At 37.6% G+C, this 21,851-nt stretch overlaps 1 protein-coding gene across 1 annotated transcript; it reads left to right on the top strand.

Annotated features, from left to right (window-relative positions):
• The first annotated feature begins 888 nt into the window (after nucleotides 1-888).
• Nucleotides 889-10,390, top strand: htr5aa (5-hydroxytryptamine (serotonin) receptor 5A, genome duplicate a). Its single transcript, XM_067453031.1, has 3 exons — nucleotides 889-910; nucleotides 5,743-6,515; nucleotides 10,055-10,390. The coding sequence occupies exons 2-3, from the start codon at nucleotides 5,817-5,819 to the stop codon at nucleotides 10,388-10,390; spliced, it is 1,035 nt and encodes a 344-aa protein (XP_067309132.1). The 5' UTR covers nucleotides 889-910; nucleotides 5,743-5,816.
• The last annotated feature ends 11,461 nt before the right edge of the window (nucleotides 10,391-21,851 follow it).

Raw genomic sequence — 21,851 nt, 5'->3', positions numbered from 1 at the left:
GTCACAAAATCTAAATCTAATAAAACATGGCCACCAAAATAATGATAATAAAGACATAATAAGTTAAAAATGTAATATTTAAATTTATGTAGGCTACTGGCTTTTGGGGACATGTCAGAAGGCATCTTCATAAATAAAGAAAATTAAAAGTAAAGTATTTAAAAAATAAATAAATGTGGTTTTGTGTAGGTTTGTTTAAAAAGATGTGCATTTTACTATAGTGTGTAAATAAATACGGCTACAATAAATCAACATTATGCAAGGAAAAATATTTTATTAAAAAATATTTTATCTGCTCCCAGTTTTTGTATTCTCCCTTCCTCTGGCTTTATTTGTGAGGGAAAATAGTCTTTACAAATATAGCATGGCCTAATGTAAAAAACACATTTTGAGGACATTCTCAATTTAAAAAGCTCGAAAAGCAGCTAAATTACACATTGTTGTAGCCTATAATAACAGTGCTAGGTTTTAGAGACACGTTAAATATGATGAAGCTAGTAGTCTAAGCAAAACATTTATGAGCGGTCCTTTAATACATCAGCTTCTTTGCTTCAAGTCCATGTTCTTGTTTGTTTGCCGTTCACGTGTTGAAATAGCTGCCTCTGTGAATGTGATTTCCCCTGAGTAACGACTGCAGAAATCTACAATCATGAAAAATGAAAACAGTGTACCATCAAAAAACGTAGACGAGAAAACAGCTCAGTTGTCTGTCTCACTGGGATGTGCTATAGTAACGTTGTTATTAACCTCGTCAATGTGGTCTGCGCCGAGGTGGCGGCTTGAGAAACTGCAGTAGCGCGGTCACTCCTCTCTCTTGCTCGAGATCCAGAGACTGACACACTCGGGATGTTATTTTCTACCGATTGGGGTGATACCGCCTCCGCTTAAGCAAAAGTGCTGTTTCCTAAAGGTAAGTGGGAAGGAGAGAAAAACAATAAAATGTTGTGGTTGATGCCGTTTCCCAAATACGCGCAGAGCAACGTTATAGGCTGCCAATGTGATGCTGTATTCACTGAGATATGTAAAGCATCCTATTATGAATGTCACGTGGAAGTTAGTGTTTCAAATTCATTAGTGGGCTAAGTTGAATTGTATTACGAAATTATGTTTTCGAAAAATGCGAACAATATACGACTTTACTTGAACACTTTGTGGAACTTAATTGTGATATGAAATGTCTTAAAATCCTTTAAGATGCCACCACCGAAAAGACAGTGGTCAAGTAGGCTACCTTTAGCCTTTATATATATTTTTGTTATGGCTTATTAGGCCAGGGTCCACTTTCATAGTCGTAATTTCTTTGCACGAACACATTTGTGCATGACATGAAATATTAAATGCTTCAGTGTAGAATTATGTTAAGATTTTTTTCCAGTATTTTTTTGCATGCTCATGTATCGCATCTGCATATGTTAATTGCAGGACAGCTTGACAAGTAACATTGATGCTCAGCAGCATATGCAAATCAATGCACAAAAGTACCTTCACAAAGCAGTTCAGTGCATACTGTAGCTACCTTTTGATGCAGCTACTTTGGCTAGATGATGATTAATTTAAGTGTAGAGATCATGCACTCATATTTCAAAATAAAAAGGTTTTCTAATAAACAGTAGGATACTTTTGTTTTTGAGAAACAGCATTCAAATGTACACTCTTAAAATAATGATTATTTTCATTGATGGTTCCGTTAAGAACCTTTCCTTGGAACCTCTATTCCAAAAAGATTCTTTGCAGTGGAAAAAAAAGGTTTAGATTTTTTAAAATGTTCTTCAGACTTTATTTTTAAGAGTGTACATGGAATATGTCATAATATCAGTAATGATGTTTTCTATAATAATAACAAATGCAATGTACATACAGACAGACACAACAGAACTAAAATAGAAGACAACACAGCATGTCCACAACCCACCAAACAGAATGAGTACGAGTGGAAATACAAAAAGTCCACACACACAGTCCCTGATGGAGTGATTAAACAAACTGTGGCGACCCGCAGATCAAGGAAAAAACTTAATCCGACAGTGACCACAGGGAAGAACTCATGGCCGTCTGATCACAGTGCAGCAGCCACATCTCATGAACCACCAACAATGCACAAAAACATAACGGACTGAATCCAAGAATATCTGCTATATACACTGATCAGGCATAAAATTATGATCGGTGAAAGCATGTGAAGTGAAAACCAATGATTATCTCTTCATCACGGCACCTGTTGGTGGGTGGGATATATTAGACAGCAAATTAACATATTTTCCTCAAAGTTAATGTGTTTAGAGGCAGGAAAAATGGGCAAGTGGAAGAATCTGAGTGAGATTGACAAGAGCCAAATTGTGATGGATATACAACTGGGTCAGAGCATCTCCAAAACAGCTCTTGTGGGGTGTTCTCTGTCTGCAGTGGTCAGTATCTATCCAAAGTGCTCCAAGGAAGGAACAGTGGTGACAAGGAACAGACGAGCTACTGTTGCTCAAACTGATCAAGTTCTGATAGAAAGGTGTCAGAATACGCAGTGCATTGCAGTTTGTTGCATAGCCGCAAGACCAGTCGGGGAGCCCATGCTGACCCATTTCCACTGCCAAAAGTGGCAATAGTGGTGTCCATCATAACTGGACCACAGCAATGTAAGAAGGTGGCCTGGTCTGAGGATTCACGTTTTCTTTTATATCACATGAATGGCTGTGTGCGTGTGTGACGCTTACCAGTGGAAGACGTGGCACCAGAATTCACAATGGGAAGAAGGCAAGCCAGCGGAGGCAATATGACGCTTTGGGCAATGTTCTGCTGGGAAACTTGGGTCCTGCCATCCATGGATGTTACTTTGAAACGTACCACCTACCTAAGCATTGTTGCAGACCATGCCCTTTCATGGAAACAGTATTCCCTGGTGGCCTCTTTCAGCAGGATAATGGGATCTGTGCATCTGTGGGATGTGCTGAACAAACAAATCCGATCGATGAAGGGCCCACCTCACAACTTACAGGACTTTAAGGATCTGCTGCTAACAGCTTGGTGCCAGATACCACAGCAAAAGGGGGACCAACACAATATTTGGTCATAATGTTATGCCTGAAATGTGTAAATGTGTGAGATAAAAACATGAAGTGACTAACTTCATGCATCAGCATAGGTGTCTTTAAAAAGTCTAAAACAAGGAGCATTGTGTTACTGAGCAAGTGTGGAAAAGCAGTTAAATGAACCCTTGTCACCTATTTGAAGGAATCCACTGTGAAGAGAAGTGCCGGTGTGATTAGGATGAGCCCTCAGACGCTGCACTCTTTTAACTGCCATTAAAGTAATGATTCAAATATGAGGGCATTATGTGAGAGTGGATGACACATCAGTTGGATGTCTTATAATTGATTAAAGGAAATGATGTGGTTTATGAAACTTCCCACACATGCATATAATTTCTAAAACACTGTAGAAGAACAGTGATACACTAAAAGGCCAATTCACACCACACTGACAGACGGCCAGACCCTTCGTCAGGTTTTGTCTGATCAGTGTTACCCCTGTCACTCCCTGGCTCTCGTTTTTTTCGCCAAGTGAACATTTTCAATCTGCATTTTTCGAGTCTTGCAATGTCTGAGATGTGACATACTGTAATCTGGTGATCTGTCAGTGCAGTGTGAATGGGCTTTTAAGAGCATATGTTTGATTTAGACCATAGATCAAACATTTTATCTATTTTGTATGCACACATTCAAGCTTGAGGTGTTCTGAATAGTTTAATGTTTCACATACATCAACCATATATTTATCAACTGCTTACCCTTAAGGCAAGGGTAGATTGAAGCTTTTTTGGTAACCAATCCGCATGTATTGTACCCCTTCTGTTTGACATGAGTATTGTTTCTGCTTATGAATTTCCCCAAGCCATACATGAATTCTTAATCAGTTTGGCCAGTGTTCACACAGACATTGTTCGAAAGCTCAGTTACGCTTTCGAACAATCGCTATACTTGAACAGATTCCAGTCACAGTGGCAGATTCATTATGAAGTCACAAAGCCTGATGAAAATAGTGTTGTGAAGGAATACTTGTTCTAAAATATTGATCTAAGCACCTGCAGTAAAAATATGGATTTAAGCTTTTCGCTCACATTAAATATGAATAAATTATCAAAGACTTCATTAGATTTTGCTCCTAGCAAGATGCATATCAAAATGCAAATACTTTGATCATTAAAATAGAGCATTTGAAGTAAGGATCAGTTAAGGGTCCACAATCCACCCAGAATCCAATTTGTGAAGGAGAAGTGTTACAAGCCGTGTTATATTTTACATCTAATTATCAGCACAAATGGTTGCACAAAATAATGTTCATGAAGCTTCAGACTTAAAAGTATATGACACTTCTGATCATGGGCAGATGGGGGGAAAATGTCCTTTTTTAACTTAAAATAACTATTTAACAATCATTACAGCTCCATGTCTGTACCTCTCAGCACTGGGCTATAATATCTTCACCAACGTGAAGTGTGTCACAGAATTTGCTTGTCAGCTACTTTGACTTGTTTCCAGCGTGAATCCTCCTTATTTTGACATTTCATAGTCAGCACTGCCACACCAAAGATTATTTTCTTTAGCATGTCGTTTCAGCTAAAAATACTGTTCACACATCAGACTTTTATTACACAATGTCAGCTGACACGGAACTGTGGTAAATGTCTTTCTGTGTCATCTAAATATGGTAAGACAACAGGTAACATTTATTACATAGCTCTCGGAAATGGTGGACAATGGAGGTCATATTTATAATGTCCTCGCCGCAGCACGTTGTGTAATGATGTAAATCCAATACATGGGTGCACACTTACCAGGTTAAGTTGTTAGGGTGTAGAGTTAATGGTTGGTATTTATTGTATTGGCAATCGGCACTGTGACTGACATTAGCATCATGAACCTTGAGTTTAAGCTGGACCAAATGGGGGGGGGGGGGGGGGGGGCAAATCAAGTGTCTACTATGATAAAATCCAGCATGTCATCGCACTACAAGCGGAACAGTTTATTTTTTCTAATTTAAAGTTACCAAGAAGTCCAACAATTCTTAGTTTTTATGGAATAGACCTATTGCAGTATTTAATAGACCGGTAAGTCTAAATTATTTATCAGTTCACATCATTATTTTTTACGATTTCATGTTGTGCCCTTATATTTTTTCATCAAATAACTTCCCCTCTCTCTTGAAGCAACTCTTCTCTTCTCTTCTCTTCTCTTCTCTTCTCTTCTCTTCTCTTCTCTTCTCTTCTCTTCTCTTCTCTTCTCTTCTCTTCTCTTCTCTTCTCTTCTCTTCTCTTCTCTTCTCTTCTCTTCTCTTCTCTTCTCTTCTCTTCTCTTCTCTCCTCTCCTCTCCTCTCCTCTCCTCTCCTCTCCTCTCCTCTCCTCTCCTCTCCTCTCCTCTCCTCTCCTCTCCTCTAACCACATGTACTTACTGTAGGGTTATGGTTTGGTTGAGGGTTATTTGCATGTCATTTATTACTATTGTAAGTGTAACATATGTAACAATGACACTGTAAAATACAGTTTTACCGTACATTATAGCCAAATCTACAATTTTAGTTGGCCGAATTGAATTTCTGTGAATTAAATTGCATCAGTTCACAGAATTTCAATTCGACCAACTGAAAAAATATGATGTGATCAGTCACTAGAAAATTTTCAATTGGAGGCTTTTTTTTTTTTTTTTTACAGTGTGCATAATTTTACAATGTCTATTTTCTCACTTTTTATACAGCTGTAGCAGTCCAGTGAAGTTCTTTCTGGCTATTTTGTAAGTGGTGTAAAGTGGACAAAAGCGCACTCAACAAAATGGCTGGTGTCAGCCAGAACAGCTCCTTTAATCACAGCTCAGAATATGGAAATGTCTACAGGCCACAGACGGTGTTCAGTGTCTTGACGTTCACCCTGCTGGCAATGCTTGTGGTGGCTACATTTTTCTGGAACATGCTCGTCCTAGTCACAATTCTTAGAGTAAGAACATTTCACCGTGTGCCCCACAACCTGGTGGCCTCCATGGCCATATCTGACGTCATGGTGGCTGCTTTGGTGATGCCTCTCGGTCTGGTCCATGAGATCAACGGTCGGCGATGGAAGTTGGGCCGCGCTCTCTGCCAAGTTTGGATATCTTTCGATGTGCTGTGCTGTACGGCCAGCATTTGGAACGTGACCGCAATAGCCCTGGACCGTTACTGGTCCATAACACGCCACCTGGAGTATACGCTGAAGACCCGAAAGAAGATCTCCAATGGGATGATCGGCTTGACCTGGCTGCTTTCGTCTGTTATTTCCCTCTCCCCTCTGTTTGGCTGGGGTGAGACGTATTCAGAGGAGGACATGGAGTGCCAGGTGAGCCAGGAGCCGTCTTACACCATCTTTTCCACATTCGGGGCCTTCTATCTGCCTCTCTGTGTTGTGCTGTTTGTCTACTGGAAGATATACAAAGCTGCTAAGTTCCGTATTGGATCAAAGAGGACCAGCACCATCACTCCAGTTGCAGAGGCTGGAGAGGTATAAATGAAACTGTATAATGTGATATGCTTTTTTTAAATACTGCAACCTTTTAGGATCGTTATCCTGCACACACCAATGTACTGTCTTTTTAATTTTGCACAGACTGTAATGTGCAGAGAATTTCTTTCTCTGTATTTTGAAATTGCAGAACGTATTCTATTGATTCAGATCCACTTTTCATTACTCTACAAAACGTTACTAGACAGCAATTCAATAGGCAATTGAACCTGAATGTCCCATTAGCTTGCTCTATTACCTTGTATAATCTGGAAGCATGTCACAACACTTTAGCGAATAGTAATCCTGACACCTGCCTTAGATAAGTTCTACATTATTTTCCATTCTATTACCATCCTGTTCTACTTCATTGGGTTTAGGAGTGATTGTCAAAGGTTTGACACAAACTTTAAGGGTTTAAAAGCTTATTTAAATGGCTATTTTCAGGGCCATTCCAATACCGAAGAAGTTCTTGTTATCTTCTGATGTTATATTAACCCTAGAAGAAATGACTTTAAAAACCTGCATAATGCATGAGCGGGGTCAACATGTCTTGCAGTGGAATCATTGGATTGGTTTTCTTTGAAGATTTGTTTTTATGTTGTTGTTGTTCATTTTAATGAAATCATTTAAGAATCTGATTATACATATACTATTTAAAATTATGGGATCAGTAACAGTTAATACTTTTATTCAGCAAGGATATATTAAATTGATAAAAAAAAGTGACAGAAATAACATTTTTCATTGTTACGAAAACTCCCATTTCTATTAAATGCTGTTGTTTTAAATGTTCTATTCATCAAAGAATCACAAAAATATTAAGCTGCACAATTTTCAACATCATTGATAATATTAAGAAATGTTTATTAGGCGTCATATTAGCATATTAATGATTTCTGAAGTGATGTGACACTAAAGACTGAAAATTTGCCATCACGTTATTCTATATTTAAATAGAGAAGACATTTTAAATGGTAATATTTCAGAACATATGTGACCTTGTTGAACATGAAATCTACTGAGCCCAAACTTTTAAACTTTAGTGCAAATATTTAAAATGTAATATGTACCGTTGCTATAAGGCTCACATACAGTCTTGCTCAAAAGTTTACCCCCCCCCCCCCCAAAAAAAAGAAACTGAAAATGTGAGTTATTTTAACAAAATAAGAAAGATCATACAAAATACATGTTTTTTTTTATTTAGTACTGTCCTGAATAAGATATTTTACATACAAGAGGTTTTACATATAGTCATAACATAAAATAAATGCATTTATTAAAAATACCCCTTTTGAAAGTTTGCATACCCTTGATTCTTAAAACTGTGCGCCATTCCCTGGATGATCCACGACTGTTGTTGTGTATTGTGATAGGTTTTCATGATTCTCTTGTTTGTCCCGAGCAGTAAAACTGGACAACGTTCTTCAGAAAAATCCTCCAGGTCCTGCCATTTTCCAGCATCTTTTGCATATTTGAACCCTCTCCAGCAGTGACTATGATTTTGAGATCCATTTCTCACACAGTGGATGATTGAGGGACTCAAACACAACTGTTAAAAAAGGTTCAAACATTAACTGGTGCTCCAGAAGCCAAACACAATGCATTAATAAGAGCTGGGGGTGACAACTTGAACAGGAGGAAGTACAAATTGTTTTTATTTTATTTAAATATAATTTTGCACTGCCCTGCGGAAGCAACGCAGATACTTAAATGTTTCCCGAGAGACAAATTAAGTACAATTTACCTTGATCTTCAAATTAAAATAAATTGGCTCTTAATGCATCGTGTTTGCTTCTGGCGCATCAGTGAATGTTTGAACCTTTTTTAATAGTTGTGTTTGAATCTCTTAATTTCCTCAGTGTGAAAAAAATCTAATATCATACAGTCACTGCTGGAATGGGTTCAAATATGCTAAAGATGCTGGAAAAAATAAGAACTGCAGACGGAGGATTTTTATGAAGAATGTCAGGCAGGAAAAACAGGGGACTCAAGAACAACCATCACAAAACAAAAACAAAAATGCTGTGGATCATCCAGGGAACAACACACAGTTTTAAGAATAAAGGGTACATACACTTTTGAATGGGGTCATTTTTATAGCTTCATCTATTGATTTGTCTTGTGGACTACACTCACAGGATTATTAGGAACACCATACTAATACTGTGTTTGACCCCCTTTCGCCTTCAGAACTGCCTTAATCGTGGAATTGATTCAACAAGGTGCTGAAAGCATTCTTTAGAAATGTTGGCCCATATTGATAGGATAGCATCTTGCAGTTGATGGAGATTTGTGGGATGCACATCCAGGGCACGAAGCTCCCGTTCCACCACATCCCAAAGATGCTCTATTGGGTTGAGATCTGGTGACTGTGGGGGCCATTTTAGTTCAGTGAACTCATTGTCATGTTGAAGAAACCAATTTGAAATGATTTGAGCTTTGTGACATGGTGCATTATCCTGCTGGAAGTAACCATTAGAGGATGGATACATGGTGGTCATAAAGGGATGGACATGGTCAGAAACAATGCTCAGGTAGGCCGTGGCATTAAAATGATGCCCACTTGGCACTAAGGGGCCTAAAGTGTGCCAAGAAAACATCCCCCACACCATTACACCACCACCAGCAGCAGCCTGCACAGTGGTAACAAGGCATGATTGATCCATGTTCTCATTCTGTTTTTGCCAAATTATGACTCTACAGTCTTCAACTGTCCAATTTTGGTGAGCTTATGCAAACTGTAGCCTTTTTTTCCTATTTGTAGTGGAGAGGAGTGGTACCCAGTGGGGTCTTCTGCTGTTGTAGCCCATCCGCCTCAAGGTTGTGTGTGTTGTGGCTTCACAAATGCTTTGCTGCATACCTCGGTTGTAACGAGTGGTTATTTCAGTCAAAGTTGCTCTTCTATCAGCTTGAATCAGTCGGCCCATTCTCCTCTGACCTCTAGCATCAACAAGGCATTTTCGCTCACAGGACTGCCGCATACTGGATGTTTTTCCCTTTTCACACAATTCTTTGTAAACCCTATAAATGGTTATGCGTGAAAATCCCAGTAACTGAGCAGATTGTGAAATACTCAGACCGGCCCATCTCACCAACATCCATGCCACGCTCTAAATGGCTTAAATCACCTTTCTTTCCCATTCTGACATTCAGTTTGGCGTTCAGGAGATTGTCTTGACCAGGACCACACCCCTAAATGCACTGAATCAACTGCCATGTGATTGGTTTATTAGATAATTGCATTAATTAGATACTGAACAGGTGTTCCTATAATCCTTTAGGTGAGTGTAAACATCTGTTATGTAAAATATCTTATTCAGGACTACTTGTACGATCTCTCTCTATTTGGTTTAAAATGATTCACATTTTCACAGCTCACATTTAAACGTTTGAGCAAGACTGTATAAGCTGTGTGAGGAAACATGGAATAATGAGGAATGAAATGATTTTACTACTAAGTACTGGGGTTTATTTGATCATATTCTATGGTCCTGACGGATCCGCTAACCGCAGTAATGCTCAATCTGTTCCCTCAGGTAAAAGAAGCCTCAAGGCAACAGCCTCAGATGGTGTTCACAGTGCGCCATGCAACTGTGACATTTCAGACCGACAGCGAGACATGGCGAGAACAGAAGGAGAAGCGCGCGGCTCTGATGGTGGGCATCCTCATTGGAGTATTCGTCCTGTGCTGGATCCCTTTCTTCCTCACCGAGCTCATCACTCCGCTGTGCTCCTGCCACATTCCACCGATATGGAAGAGTGTCTTCCTCTGGTTGGGTTACTCCAACTCCTTCTTCAACCCGCTAATTTACACAGCCTTTAACAAGAACTACAATAACGCGTTCAGGAATCTCTTCTCCCGCCAGCGCTGAGAGACAGCTGAAATCTTGGCCCTGCCACAAATGCCAGATTTGTGGAAGTGTGAGTTCTTCACAAAGATTCATAGACGGAATGATGTCTAGGCTTTTAATGCCAGGAAAAAGTGACCATTTGACCCAGTGTCTACAGTGAAGAACACTCGGCAAAAATGTCAGTCAGTCCCCTGCATTAAAAGAGTGCGGCTTCTGGCTTTTGACCGTCAGTTTTTATTTACAGTGTGACGTGAGATTCATCAGTTTCAACTCAACTCATTTTTAAACATTTTGTGGCTTCTTCAGAATGAGTATAACATGAGTATCTTGAGAAATGTATACATTTATTCAGCAAGGTGCATTAAATCAAATGTGACAGTAGCCTGAAGACATTTAATTATAAAGATTTATTTTTCAAATAAATGCTGGTATTTTGATAGAATCCTGTATATAAGTGTCACAGATTCCACTAAACTATTAAGCCGCACAACTGTTTACAACTTTTGATAATAATAAGAAATGTTTTTGAGCACCAAATTAGCATAGAATGATTTCTGAAGGATCATGTGACACTGAAGACTGGAGTACTGATGCTGAAAATTATGTAATAATTATGTATTAATGTAAATATTGAAAACATTTATGTCAAATTGTAATGATATTTCATAGTATTACCTTTTTACAGTTTTTTTAATCCAATAAATGTGATAAAAAAATAAAAAAATAATTATTGATCACAAAATTTGAACAGTATAAATATAAAACTGCAAGATATAGGCTGCATAAAAGAGATTATAATATTTTAATGATTTTTACGTTTTTATATTTTATGTTAAACTCAAATACATTTTTTTGAGTATTTATTTATTTTGGGGCAGGTATCAAATTCTCACTTAACTTCAGACTTCAGAAAATTGAGTATACAACTACACTGTAAAAAATTATTTAGAAAAAAAGTTTTTTTTTTTAGATTCGACAACCTTTATTAAAATATTATTAAAAGATTTTTGAAGCATGTTGGGTAATTGTGTGTGTTTTATTTCTGATGATGCAGTGAAACATGCCAAATAGTGCTATTTTCATGATTTATCACATTTTTTATGTGGTTCAGATACAAAAATATTTTTAGTTTCTATTTATTAAACAAATTTCCTTCATTGTATCAACTCAAATTTTTTATTTCAATAAACTCAGAATTTTAAGGCAACCAGGTTACTTACTTTTTTAAGTTAAACCAACAAAAACCAACAGAATTTTTTTACAGTGTAAAGTGTTGTTATACGTTATATGGGACATCATCACCTTTAGGAAAGAAAATGACCCAGAGCTACAGGCAGTAGTTGGCATCTCTTTACATGCTGTTGATGATTTAAGCCTTCCTTGTACTTAAGCTTTTTTATTGTATTATTTTATGTGTGTGTGTGTGGGGGGGGGGGGGGGATTGGTTACATTTTAATTTACAAGCACATTGTACATTTTGTTTAATTTGGTCAAATTAACCTAACTAATGTTATTCATTGTAGATTATTATTGTTCCTAATTACAGTGCAGACACATTCAGATGCAAATGAGATGATTCGTGTTACTGTAGTGAGTTCATCTGAAAATATAGCTTGTTAAAATGAATAAACAAAAAATATAGTAGTTTGAACTAATGTCTATGTTTTGAGTACATTGAATATGGGAATGATATATTACAGCTCCACTGATTATCTTTATGATTTGTTTGATATTTTCTCATCAATTTTAGCTGATGACCAAACTGGAAAATTTCCGACTGTGAGACTTTGACTGAAGACATCTCTGCATTTAGAATTTAAAAATAATGGATCGACAACATTTATTTCCACTATAATGTTGGTACAAATTATATCTTGACATCAAGAGCCTGGATTTTTTATTCAGTCCTATCCAAAGCTCCCACTTATATATGAAGTTTATCATTACAGGCAGAAAATACTAAAAAAAAAAAAAAAACAGATGAAGAGCAGTAGACTGCCTTATATCTGGGCCTTTAATAAGATAATTCAGCAGTTGAAAGGATACATACAGCTGTATTCAAATCTAATCTCCTTCACCTAAGATGCTCCGGGCTGTGAGTATTCATATTAAGGTATCTGTGGGAATCAACTGTTCCTTATTTTATTTAGCTGTTGCTTCTATCTCGCTGTACTTAAACATTAGAGAGCCATGAATACACAGACAAGAGACTGACAGACCAAAGGCTCAGTTGGCTGCAAATGGAGTTCTGTAGAGTGCTTTTGAGTTTGAAACACACTGTGAAAAAAATTTCATTTTCATTCAACATTTTCAGAGATAATTGAAGTGAAGTGTCAGGTAAGAAATATGTTGGTGGCGTGGGAGACATGAATAATGGATGTGACACCTGCCTAAATGCCACCTTCCCATTTATCAGAGATGGAAGGGATAGCAAAACAGCTGACTCACTGAGGAAATACACACACATGCATGATCCTATTGAAGGCATTCTCACAGACTACATGATGTAATAAATTATGCTAATGACTAAACACAAGAGATCACAGGTGAAAGAAATACTTTATCAGTGTGTGGCTCAAATATTCAAATGCCCTCATTATTTTGTACCTGCAGGAAAAAAACACAGGCAGATCAGAATGAAATGAGCTGCATGTATGTAATATACAGACCTTTTTTGAACCAGTGGTAGGGGATAATATTTACTACTGGCAAATTCAATTTGCTATACCAAGGACAGATTAAGAAGTCTTTCAGTGGCGTGACAGCACGATCAGAGCTCTGTCGTGATTTCAGATCATAGAGCTGGGTTCAAGGAATATACTTTTCATAATGTTCATATTCATCAGCCTTTAGAAATAAAAAGACAACACAAAGAGATAAGAAAGAAAATGCCTTTGTGAATGGTAACCATGGAAACAATATCTTTGCTAACAATTATAAAACATATTTTATTGAATTATGAAAAAACGAGATCAGATCCTTTCTTTTAAATAAAACATCTGACATTCCTTCACTGCAGATTATGGGTCGCTGACGATGACTAAAGGTTTTCAATGGGATCTACAACTCTTATTAAGTCAATAAATTCAGGTTATACACATATTTTATGTTTTACACTGATTTGTTTTTGTTTTTATAATAGAAGCAGTAATTCAAAATCTTGAAACAGACGAGACAGTGTGGTTAGAAAGCCATTCAATAAAACAAGTTAGTCATGCATAAACATTTGAAATTCTCTTTTGTCACTGAGCAAGACGTTTCACATGCAAAGATGGAAAGAATGCGCAATATAAATATTACAGTAATCATACAGATAATCAATCATCATAAATATCACCATTATAGTAAGGAAAATACTTTCTTTGCAAGAAATAAACAGTAAATGGGTGTTGAAGGGTTAATTGTTAGAGGGAATATATATGGAGCTATATTAGGTGGCCTTAACTACCAACCTTTAAAATAATAATGTTACAATGCACTTATTGTGTACATACTACATTTCTGTAGTTACATTTGTAATTACACTGTTGACTGTCCCCTTACACCTAACTTTACCCTTAGACTAACCCACACCACCGCACCTGTCTCTAACTTCACCTTTAAACTGACCCACACCACCACACCTGTCTCTAACTTTACCCTTAAACTAACCCACATACCACACCTGTCCCTAACCCTACCCTTAAACTGACCCACACCACCACACCTGTCTCTAACTTTACCCTTAAACTAACCCACATACCACACCTGTCCCTAACTTTAAACTAACCCACACCACCACACCTGTCTCTAACTTCACCCTTAAACTAACCCACACCACCACACCTGTCTCTAACTTCACCTTTAAACTAACCCACACCATCTCAACTGTCCCTAAGTTTACCTTTAAACTAACCCACACCACCACACCTGTCTCTAACTTCACCTTTAAACTGACCCACACCACCACACCTGTCTCTAACTTTACCCTTAAACTAACCCACACCACCACACCTGTCCCTAACTTTACCCTTAATCTAACCCACACCACCACACCTGTCCCTAACTTTACCCTTAAACTAACCCACACCACCACACCTGTCCCTAACCCTACCCTTAAACTAACCCACACCACCACACTCATCCCTAACTATACCCTTAAACTGACTCACACCACCACACCTGTCCCTAACTTTACCCTTAAACTAACCCACACCACCACACCTGTCCCTAACTTTACCCTTAAACTAACCCACACCACCACACCTGTCCCTAACTTTACCCTTAAACTAACCCACACCACCACACCTGTCCCTAACTATACCCTTAAACTGACCCACACCACCACACCTGTCCCTAACTTTACCCTTAAACTAACCCACACCACAACACCTGTCCCTAACTTTACCCTTAAACTAACCCACACCACCACACCTGTCCCTAACTTTACCCTTAAACTAACCCACACCACCACACCCGTCCCTAACCCTACTCTTAAACTAACCCACACCACCACACCTGTCCCTAACTTTACCCTTAAACTAACCCACACCACCACACCTGTCTCTAACTTTACCCTTAAACTGACCCACACCACCACACCTGTCTCTAACTCTACCCTTAAACTAACCAACACCACCACACCTGTCCCTAACCCAACCCTTAAACTAACCCACACCACCGCACCTGTCTCTAACTTTACCCTTAAACTAACCCACACCACCACACCTGTCTCTAACTCTACGCTTAAACTAACCCACACCACCACACCTGACCCTAACTTTACCCTTAAACTAACCCACACCTGTCTCTAACACTACCCTTAAACTAACCCACACCTGTCTCTAACGCTACCCTTAAACTAACCCACACCTGTCTCTAACTCTACCCTTAAACTAACCCACACCTGTCTCTAACTCAACCCTTAAACTAACCCACACCTGTCTCTAACTCTACCCTTAAACTAACCCACACCTGTCTCTAACTTTACCCTTAAACTAACCCACACCTGTCTCTAACTCTACCCTTAAACTAACCCACACCTGTCTCTAACTCTACCCTTAAACTAACCCACACCTGTCTCTAACTCTACCCTTAAACTAACCCACACCACCACACCTGTCCCTAACTTTACCCTTAAACTAACCCACACCACCACACCTGTCTCTAACTTTACTCATATCCCACATCAATAATAGCAAAAGTGCTTTGCAATATGAACACAATAAGAACAATATTAACACAATAAGCATATTATACTTATTTTTTAGGTTTAGTTAAGGCCACCTAATATAAAGTGGGATGATATAAGTTTTAACATATTCATTTGTTTCTGACACAAAATTCATATTCTGTTGTGTGGGGTTTATGGTTCATCTGGATCTGGTTTGGTTTTATTATCCGTTGCATCAACCGTTTTGTGTGTGTGTGTGTGTGTGTGTGTGTGTGTGTGTGTGTGTGTGTGTGTGTGTGTGTGTGTGTGTGTGTGTGTGTGTGTGTGTGTGTGTGTGTGTGTGTGTGTGTGTGTGTGTGTGTGTGTGTGTGTGAAATTTCTGCACTTGAATTGCTGTAATATCCTACAGTGGGTGTGTATAAAATAGCATGGAAATATAGATGCAGAGGTATAAGTTAGGCACAAAGATAAATGCAAACCGAGACCTTCCAGATTTCCTCAGTTACATAGGAGATGGAAACTATCACAAACAGACACAGTGTATTTCAAGACAGCATTTATTCAGAAAAAGTTTGCTCTCAATCTAACTGAAATGTCATTAATATATTGCAAAGTGTTATTTCCCTGCAGATATCAAGCAATTAATTTTTCAATTATTATCAAAGCATTCTTTCACAATAATTTTTGATATTAGTCTATATAGCTTGATTAATGAGAAAGATTGTCTAGGTTTTAGATTTCAAACAAGAGCAATGTAATTGATAAATTGTTCCCTCCCATCTATTGCTCAACTGTCACTTGATTGAATTTTTAACTACTCTGCAGAACTTTAATAAGTCAATGTCGTCTAATGTGTGACAATCAAAAAATTGATTCCCAACGATGTACCCACATTATTACAACATGCGTAGACTCTCTCCAATAACTTTGACTGCAACATCACCGTAAAAGTGTAATGGACATATTGTGGTTACGTTATGTATTATATTGGATTGTTATGTTTTTTATTTGCAATGCCTTTATTACAACTTTGTTTGGTTGCTGTGTTATGCAAAACTGCCCCCTGGTGTACACACAAGGGAAACACATTGCCTGAGGATTAAAGATTAGCTACAGCGTCAACAGTAAAGTGGATATGTGCAATCTAATACACCTTATTATATAAAGAAAATTATACATTTATGTACTATAATGCAATTTTGCTGCTTAATATTTATGTTATATCTTTTTTTAGGATTCACTGATAAATAGAAAGATTAAACTACAGACTACTGGGTTCACACTTCTGAATGGTATCATGTTTTAAACATATTACAGCAGCACTGTTTCCACCATAATGATAATACGATTTTTTTTTTAGCTCCAAATCAGCATATTAGAATGATTTCTGAAATATTTTGTGACACTGAAGACAGCAGAAATGCCTTGTAAATATATATATTTAGAAAGGCGCTTAAAACCAACAAACAACATTTAAATCGTATATTTGCTGAGTGTTTTGCTGAGCATTGTGACAACTTTCCTATGGGACAGTCAGTCCTGGTCACGTGGTAGATTTCATTTCTCTTTGAAAAACTTTGAATAGACACATATATAGGCTAGGCATATACAAAAACAAAACACATTTTGTATGTTTGGTATCGGAGTATGTTGAACTTCATGAACATGTCATGTAGCCTGCCTGATGTTGTGTAATTATCACCTGTTGTCTCCTTTTTGTCCTGGTGAGGGCACACTAGACAGCAAAACAACAGACACTCCCTCCATAACATCAACAGCTGCTTGTAATGTCATTTTAAAAGTGCACTTACATGGCATATATTTACCATTTATGTTTAGTAGAGGTTTGGTTTAGTTCCTGTTTTTACCTCAACGAATCCATATAAAGATCTCAGGATATAATACGAATGGTTACACATCACATGGTCAAATACATCAACATTAAAAGACCTTGACAAACTCTGAAACGCATCCAATCGGAAGCATAATTAGATCATTTAATTGACAGCTAGATTCAGTGCAGGGATGGGACCTTGTGACCTGAGAGAATTAGGTTTTGACATCCCTTTACCTGACTGTCTGACACAGCGTGACAGACTGATTAAGACCAATTTTACCCATGTGGTCACATTTGCCACTTGCTTTTCAGGTGTAGCCATCACATCTGTGTACAAGCTTTCGTTTCTGGAATATAGGCCACGTGTTACAATTGGTGTGAAGGTTTTCATTAATTTATAGGCAAACATCCTGAGAAAGATTCAGAATCTTTCATTTTATATCATGGAATGGGCAGTTGATGTCATATTCCACTAAAAGCGGGATCCTTGGAAAATCTAATCTAGCTCCAGAGCCTCCATCAGCACAAATTAGTCATGATTAAAGGTTAACAGCTAACGAAGGACAGATCAAATCACTTGGCAACACAGCAGAGTATAACACACTATGACATGATGAATTAATTCTGATTAAGATTACTCATTGAGAGGTTTTATGCTATACCTCTGACGCCCAATAAGTATCCTGACATTTCAAGCAGAGTAGTAACCTATATGATGAATTCATTACTGCCAAAAGCCATTTGCTCACACTTTCCATGACAGAGTTGATCTGTTTTGGCTTAGTGAAACGAGTCCTCAATTCAATATCTTTATTGATTTCAAAGAAGACATTCAGATTACACAATTTGTATTCCCTGCCCTTGCTTAGTATAACTGCTTTGGAAGCTACTGAAATATGAAAATATGTTTAATAATGATATAGCCTTATTAAGATGTGGTCACTCACATTGGTGTTATTTCAGTATACAAGTGTAGGGATGTACACTGGATTTAAATAGGCAAATGATTAAGATTCAATGATTCAATCATCAGTGAAGTGAACAATGTTTCTAGCATTTTATATAGCAGCAGTTCTTGTTGATGGAGGGTGTAGATTTTCATTTTGGTGTGTTCACACTTGTATTGTTCAATTTGCTTGGTTTGTTTGCTCCAGACTGAAAAAACAACAACAACAACAACATTTACATTTATGCATTTTAGCAGACGCTTTTATCCAAAGTGACTTACAACTCAGGAGTACAGGAAGCGATCTGTCAAGAAGAGGCAAAGAAACGCAAAAAGCGCCGGGAAGGAAAAAAGAAAAAGTAGTGGAGGAAGAGTTTAGATAAATAAATAAAAAAATGACAACAACAACAACAGCAAAACCATTGATTTAGTCCTGCTCCGTATAGCGTTCACACTTGGCATGTTTGTCTAAATTAAAACTAACCCTAGAGCGATTGCTCTGTTAGTGCACTGCCATCCGAATTTTGGTCCGGACCAAAAGAAACCAACTACAAGTGTGAACGCACCCTGAGTCCCATCTTTTCAAGCAGTCTCAGTCCACTTGTTTAATGCACACCAGGGTTTAGATGACAGCGTTCACACTTTGAACCGCACTAACAGATCAATCGCACCAGGGTTCGTTTTAATTAAACCAACCATGCCAAGTGTGAACACCCTAAAGCAGGGGTTGTCCAACTTTATGATGCCGAGGACCCCCAAATATGATGAACCTTTCATTAGGGACCCCCTTCATAAAAGCCATCTCTATCTATCTATCTATCTATCTATCTATCTATCTATCTATCTATCTATCTATCTATCTATCTATCTATCTATCTATCTATCTATCTATCTATCTATCTATCTATCTATCTATCTATCTATCTATCTGGAGAAAAAAAACATTTAAACTGTAAGATAAATAGTACACTGTAAAAAACTAATATCTCCAATTAATGCAATTTAATTCACAGAAATTCAATTCGGCCAACTGAAAAATGTAGATGTGATCAGTCACAGGAGACCTGATTTCTTTTACAGTGAAAGTGTGACAAATAGCTACAAGTTAACATATTGCTTCTGAACTTAAATTGGCATACTTGTTGGACGTACAAACATTTTAAAAAACATTTTAAAAATAAGTAACTGGTTGCCTTAAAATTGAGTTCATTGAAATTAAAAATGAGTTAATACAATGAACATTTTTGAGAATCGACAAACTTTATTCAAATTATTAAAAGATTTTTTAAGCATGGGTGTTTAATTTGTGATGACAGTGAAACATGCCAAATTGTGCTATTTTCATGATTTATCACATTTTTTATGTGGTTCGGATACAATAATATTTTGAGTTACTATTTATTAAACCATTTTTTTATTTTATTAACAATTTTTTTTTATTTATAAAATAAACTCAATTTTAAGGCAACCTGGTTACTTTTTTAAGTGAAACCAACAATATTTTTTACAGAGTATAAACATGAAGAACATTTTCAATTAAACATTATTTGTATAAGCAACTTTCACAATAAATAAGCAGTTCACGTACTGCGTTAAGAATAATGCCTCCCAACCTCAGTGAGCGAGACAAAGGGGACTATAGAGAGAAAAACTCACTAGAAAGATACAAAGCAACTATACAATTCTGGAAAGTGTGTATATGGCAAGAAAGGAGAGTAAGATTTAGAACTGAAAATTTTTTTCTTTATAATTTTTTTATCTGAAATTTTCTGAGGACCCCTTAGAACCTTTTGGAGGACCCCTGGGGTTTGAAAACTCCTACATCCATGTTCCTGGATGATAATGTCAAGATTCATCTGGCCCAAATTGTGAAAGAAGGGAGGGAGCATGAAGGATCATTTTCACACATGAATTGGTACCTCAGTCTCATTGAAAGTCTTTGGGATGTGCCAAAGGAGACTTTAACAGTGCTTGACTTTTGCATTGTCAATACAAGACCTTGACCAAAAATTGATGCACCTCTTGATGGAAATAATCACAACATTTATTCTGGTATCAATTTGGGGAGAGTTATGGCGTAATGGTTAGAGAGACTTGTAACCCAAAGGTCACAGGTTTGAGTCTCAATACTGGCAGGAAATGAACAGTCTCATTACCCACCACTGAGGTGCACCTAACCCCCAAACGCTCCCCGGATGAAGCAGCAAAAATGCTCTGGGGGTGTGTGTGTGTGTGCGTACTTTTTTATATTGCATTGTGGTAACCAAATGTCCCCATAAGGATAGTAAAACCTGAGATTGCCTACATTGTAGGAACCAGCCAGCGGTCCCCACTTTTCAAAAGGCTTATAAATCATACAGGATGTTTTTTTGAGAAAGTAAAAATGCAGAATGTTTCCTGTGATGGGTAGGTTTAGGGGCAGGGGCAGTGGGGATAGAAAATATGGTTTGTACAGTATAAAAACCATTACAGTCCCCACAAAGATAGTACACCAGACGTGTGTGTGTGTGTGTGTGTGTGTGTGTGTGTGTGTGTGTGTGTGTGTGTGTGTGTGTGTGTGTGTGTGTGTGCTTAATGCTCACTGCTGTGTGTGTGCGCACTTGGATGAGTGAAATACAGAGTACAAATTCAGAGTATGGCTACATGTCACGTCACTATCACTTTCATAAATTTTGGGTCAAGATCTTGTATTGACAGGGAATTTCAATTAATTTAAGGTCGCAACTCCTGAAATTAAGAAGGTGCCAATTAATGTGTGAAAATGATTCTTAATGCACCCTCCCAACCATTCTTTCACAGTTTGAGCCTAATGAATCTTGACTTTGTCATCCTGGAATATGGTCATGATGTGTCTTCCTATATTGGTTGTTTTCATCTTTCTCTCAGGTAATTTTTTAATGTAAAAATAATTGAGTGTTCATCAGAGTGGTCAAAGACGATGGGACTTCGGTCACACTTGAATCTCAATACACACACAAAAAAAAAAAACGTACTGGATTCATTTATGTGGATGAAATTGAAAACAAAAGTAACAAATCCGGACCCACTTTATATTAGGTGGCCTTAACTACTATGTACTAACATTGTAATTAATAATTTGATACAATGCACTTATTGTGTACATACATGTTTTTAACTTGTCCTTACATTTTTTAAAATACCTGCATGTAATTGCGTCTGTAATTAATTTCTGTAGTTACATTTGTAATTACACTATTGGCACTTCCCTTAAACCTAGCCCTACCCTTAAAATTAACCACACCTGTCCCTAACTTTACCCTTAAACTAACCCACACCATCACACCTGACCCTAACTTTACCCTTAAACAAACCCACACCATCACATCTGTCGCTAACTTTATCCATAAACTGACTCACACCACCACACCTGTCCCTAACTTTACCCTTAAACTAACCCACACCACCACACCTGTCCCTAACTTTACCCTTAAACTAACCCACACCACCACACCTGTCCCTAACTTTACCCTTAAACTAACCCACACCACCACACCTGTCCCTAACTTTACCCTTAAACTAACCCACA

The sequence above is a fragment of the Pseudorasbora parva genome, chromosome 9, assembly GCF_024679245.1.
Source record: "Pseudorasbora parva isolate DD20220531a chromosome 9, ASM2467924v1, whole genome shotgun sequence".
Lineage (NCBI taxonomy): Eukaryota > Metazoa > Chordata > Actinopteri > Cypriniformes > Gobionidae > Pseudorasbora > Pseudorasbora parva.
Note: the sequence above shows the minus strand (reverse complement) of the source record. Positions and strands in the feature narration are given on the sequence as shown.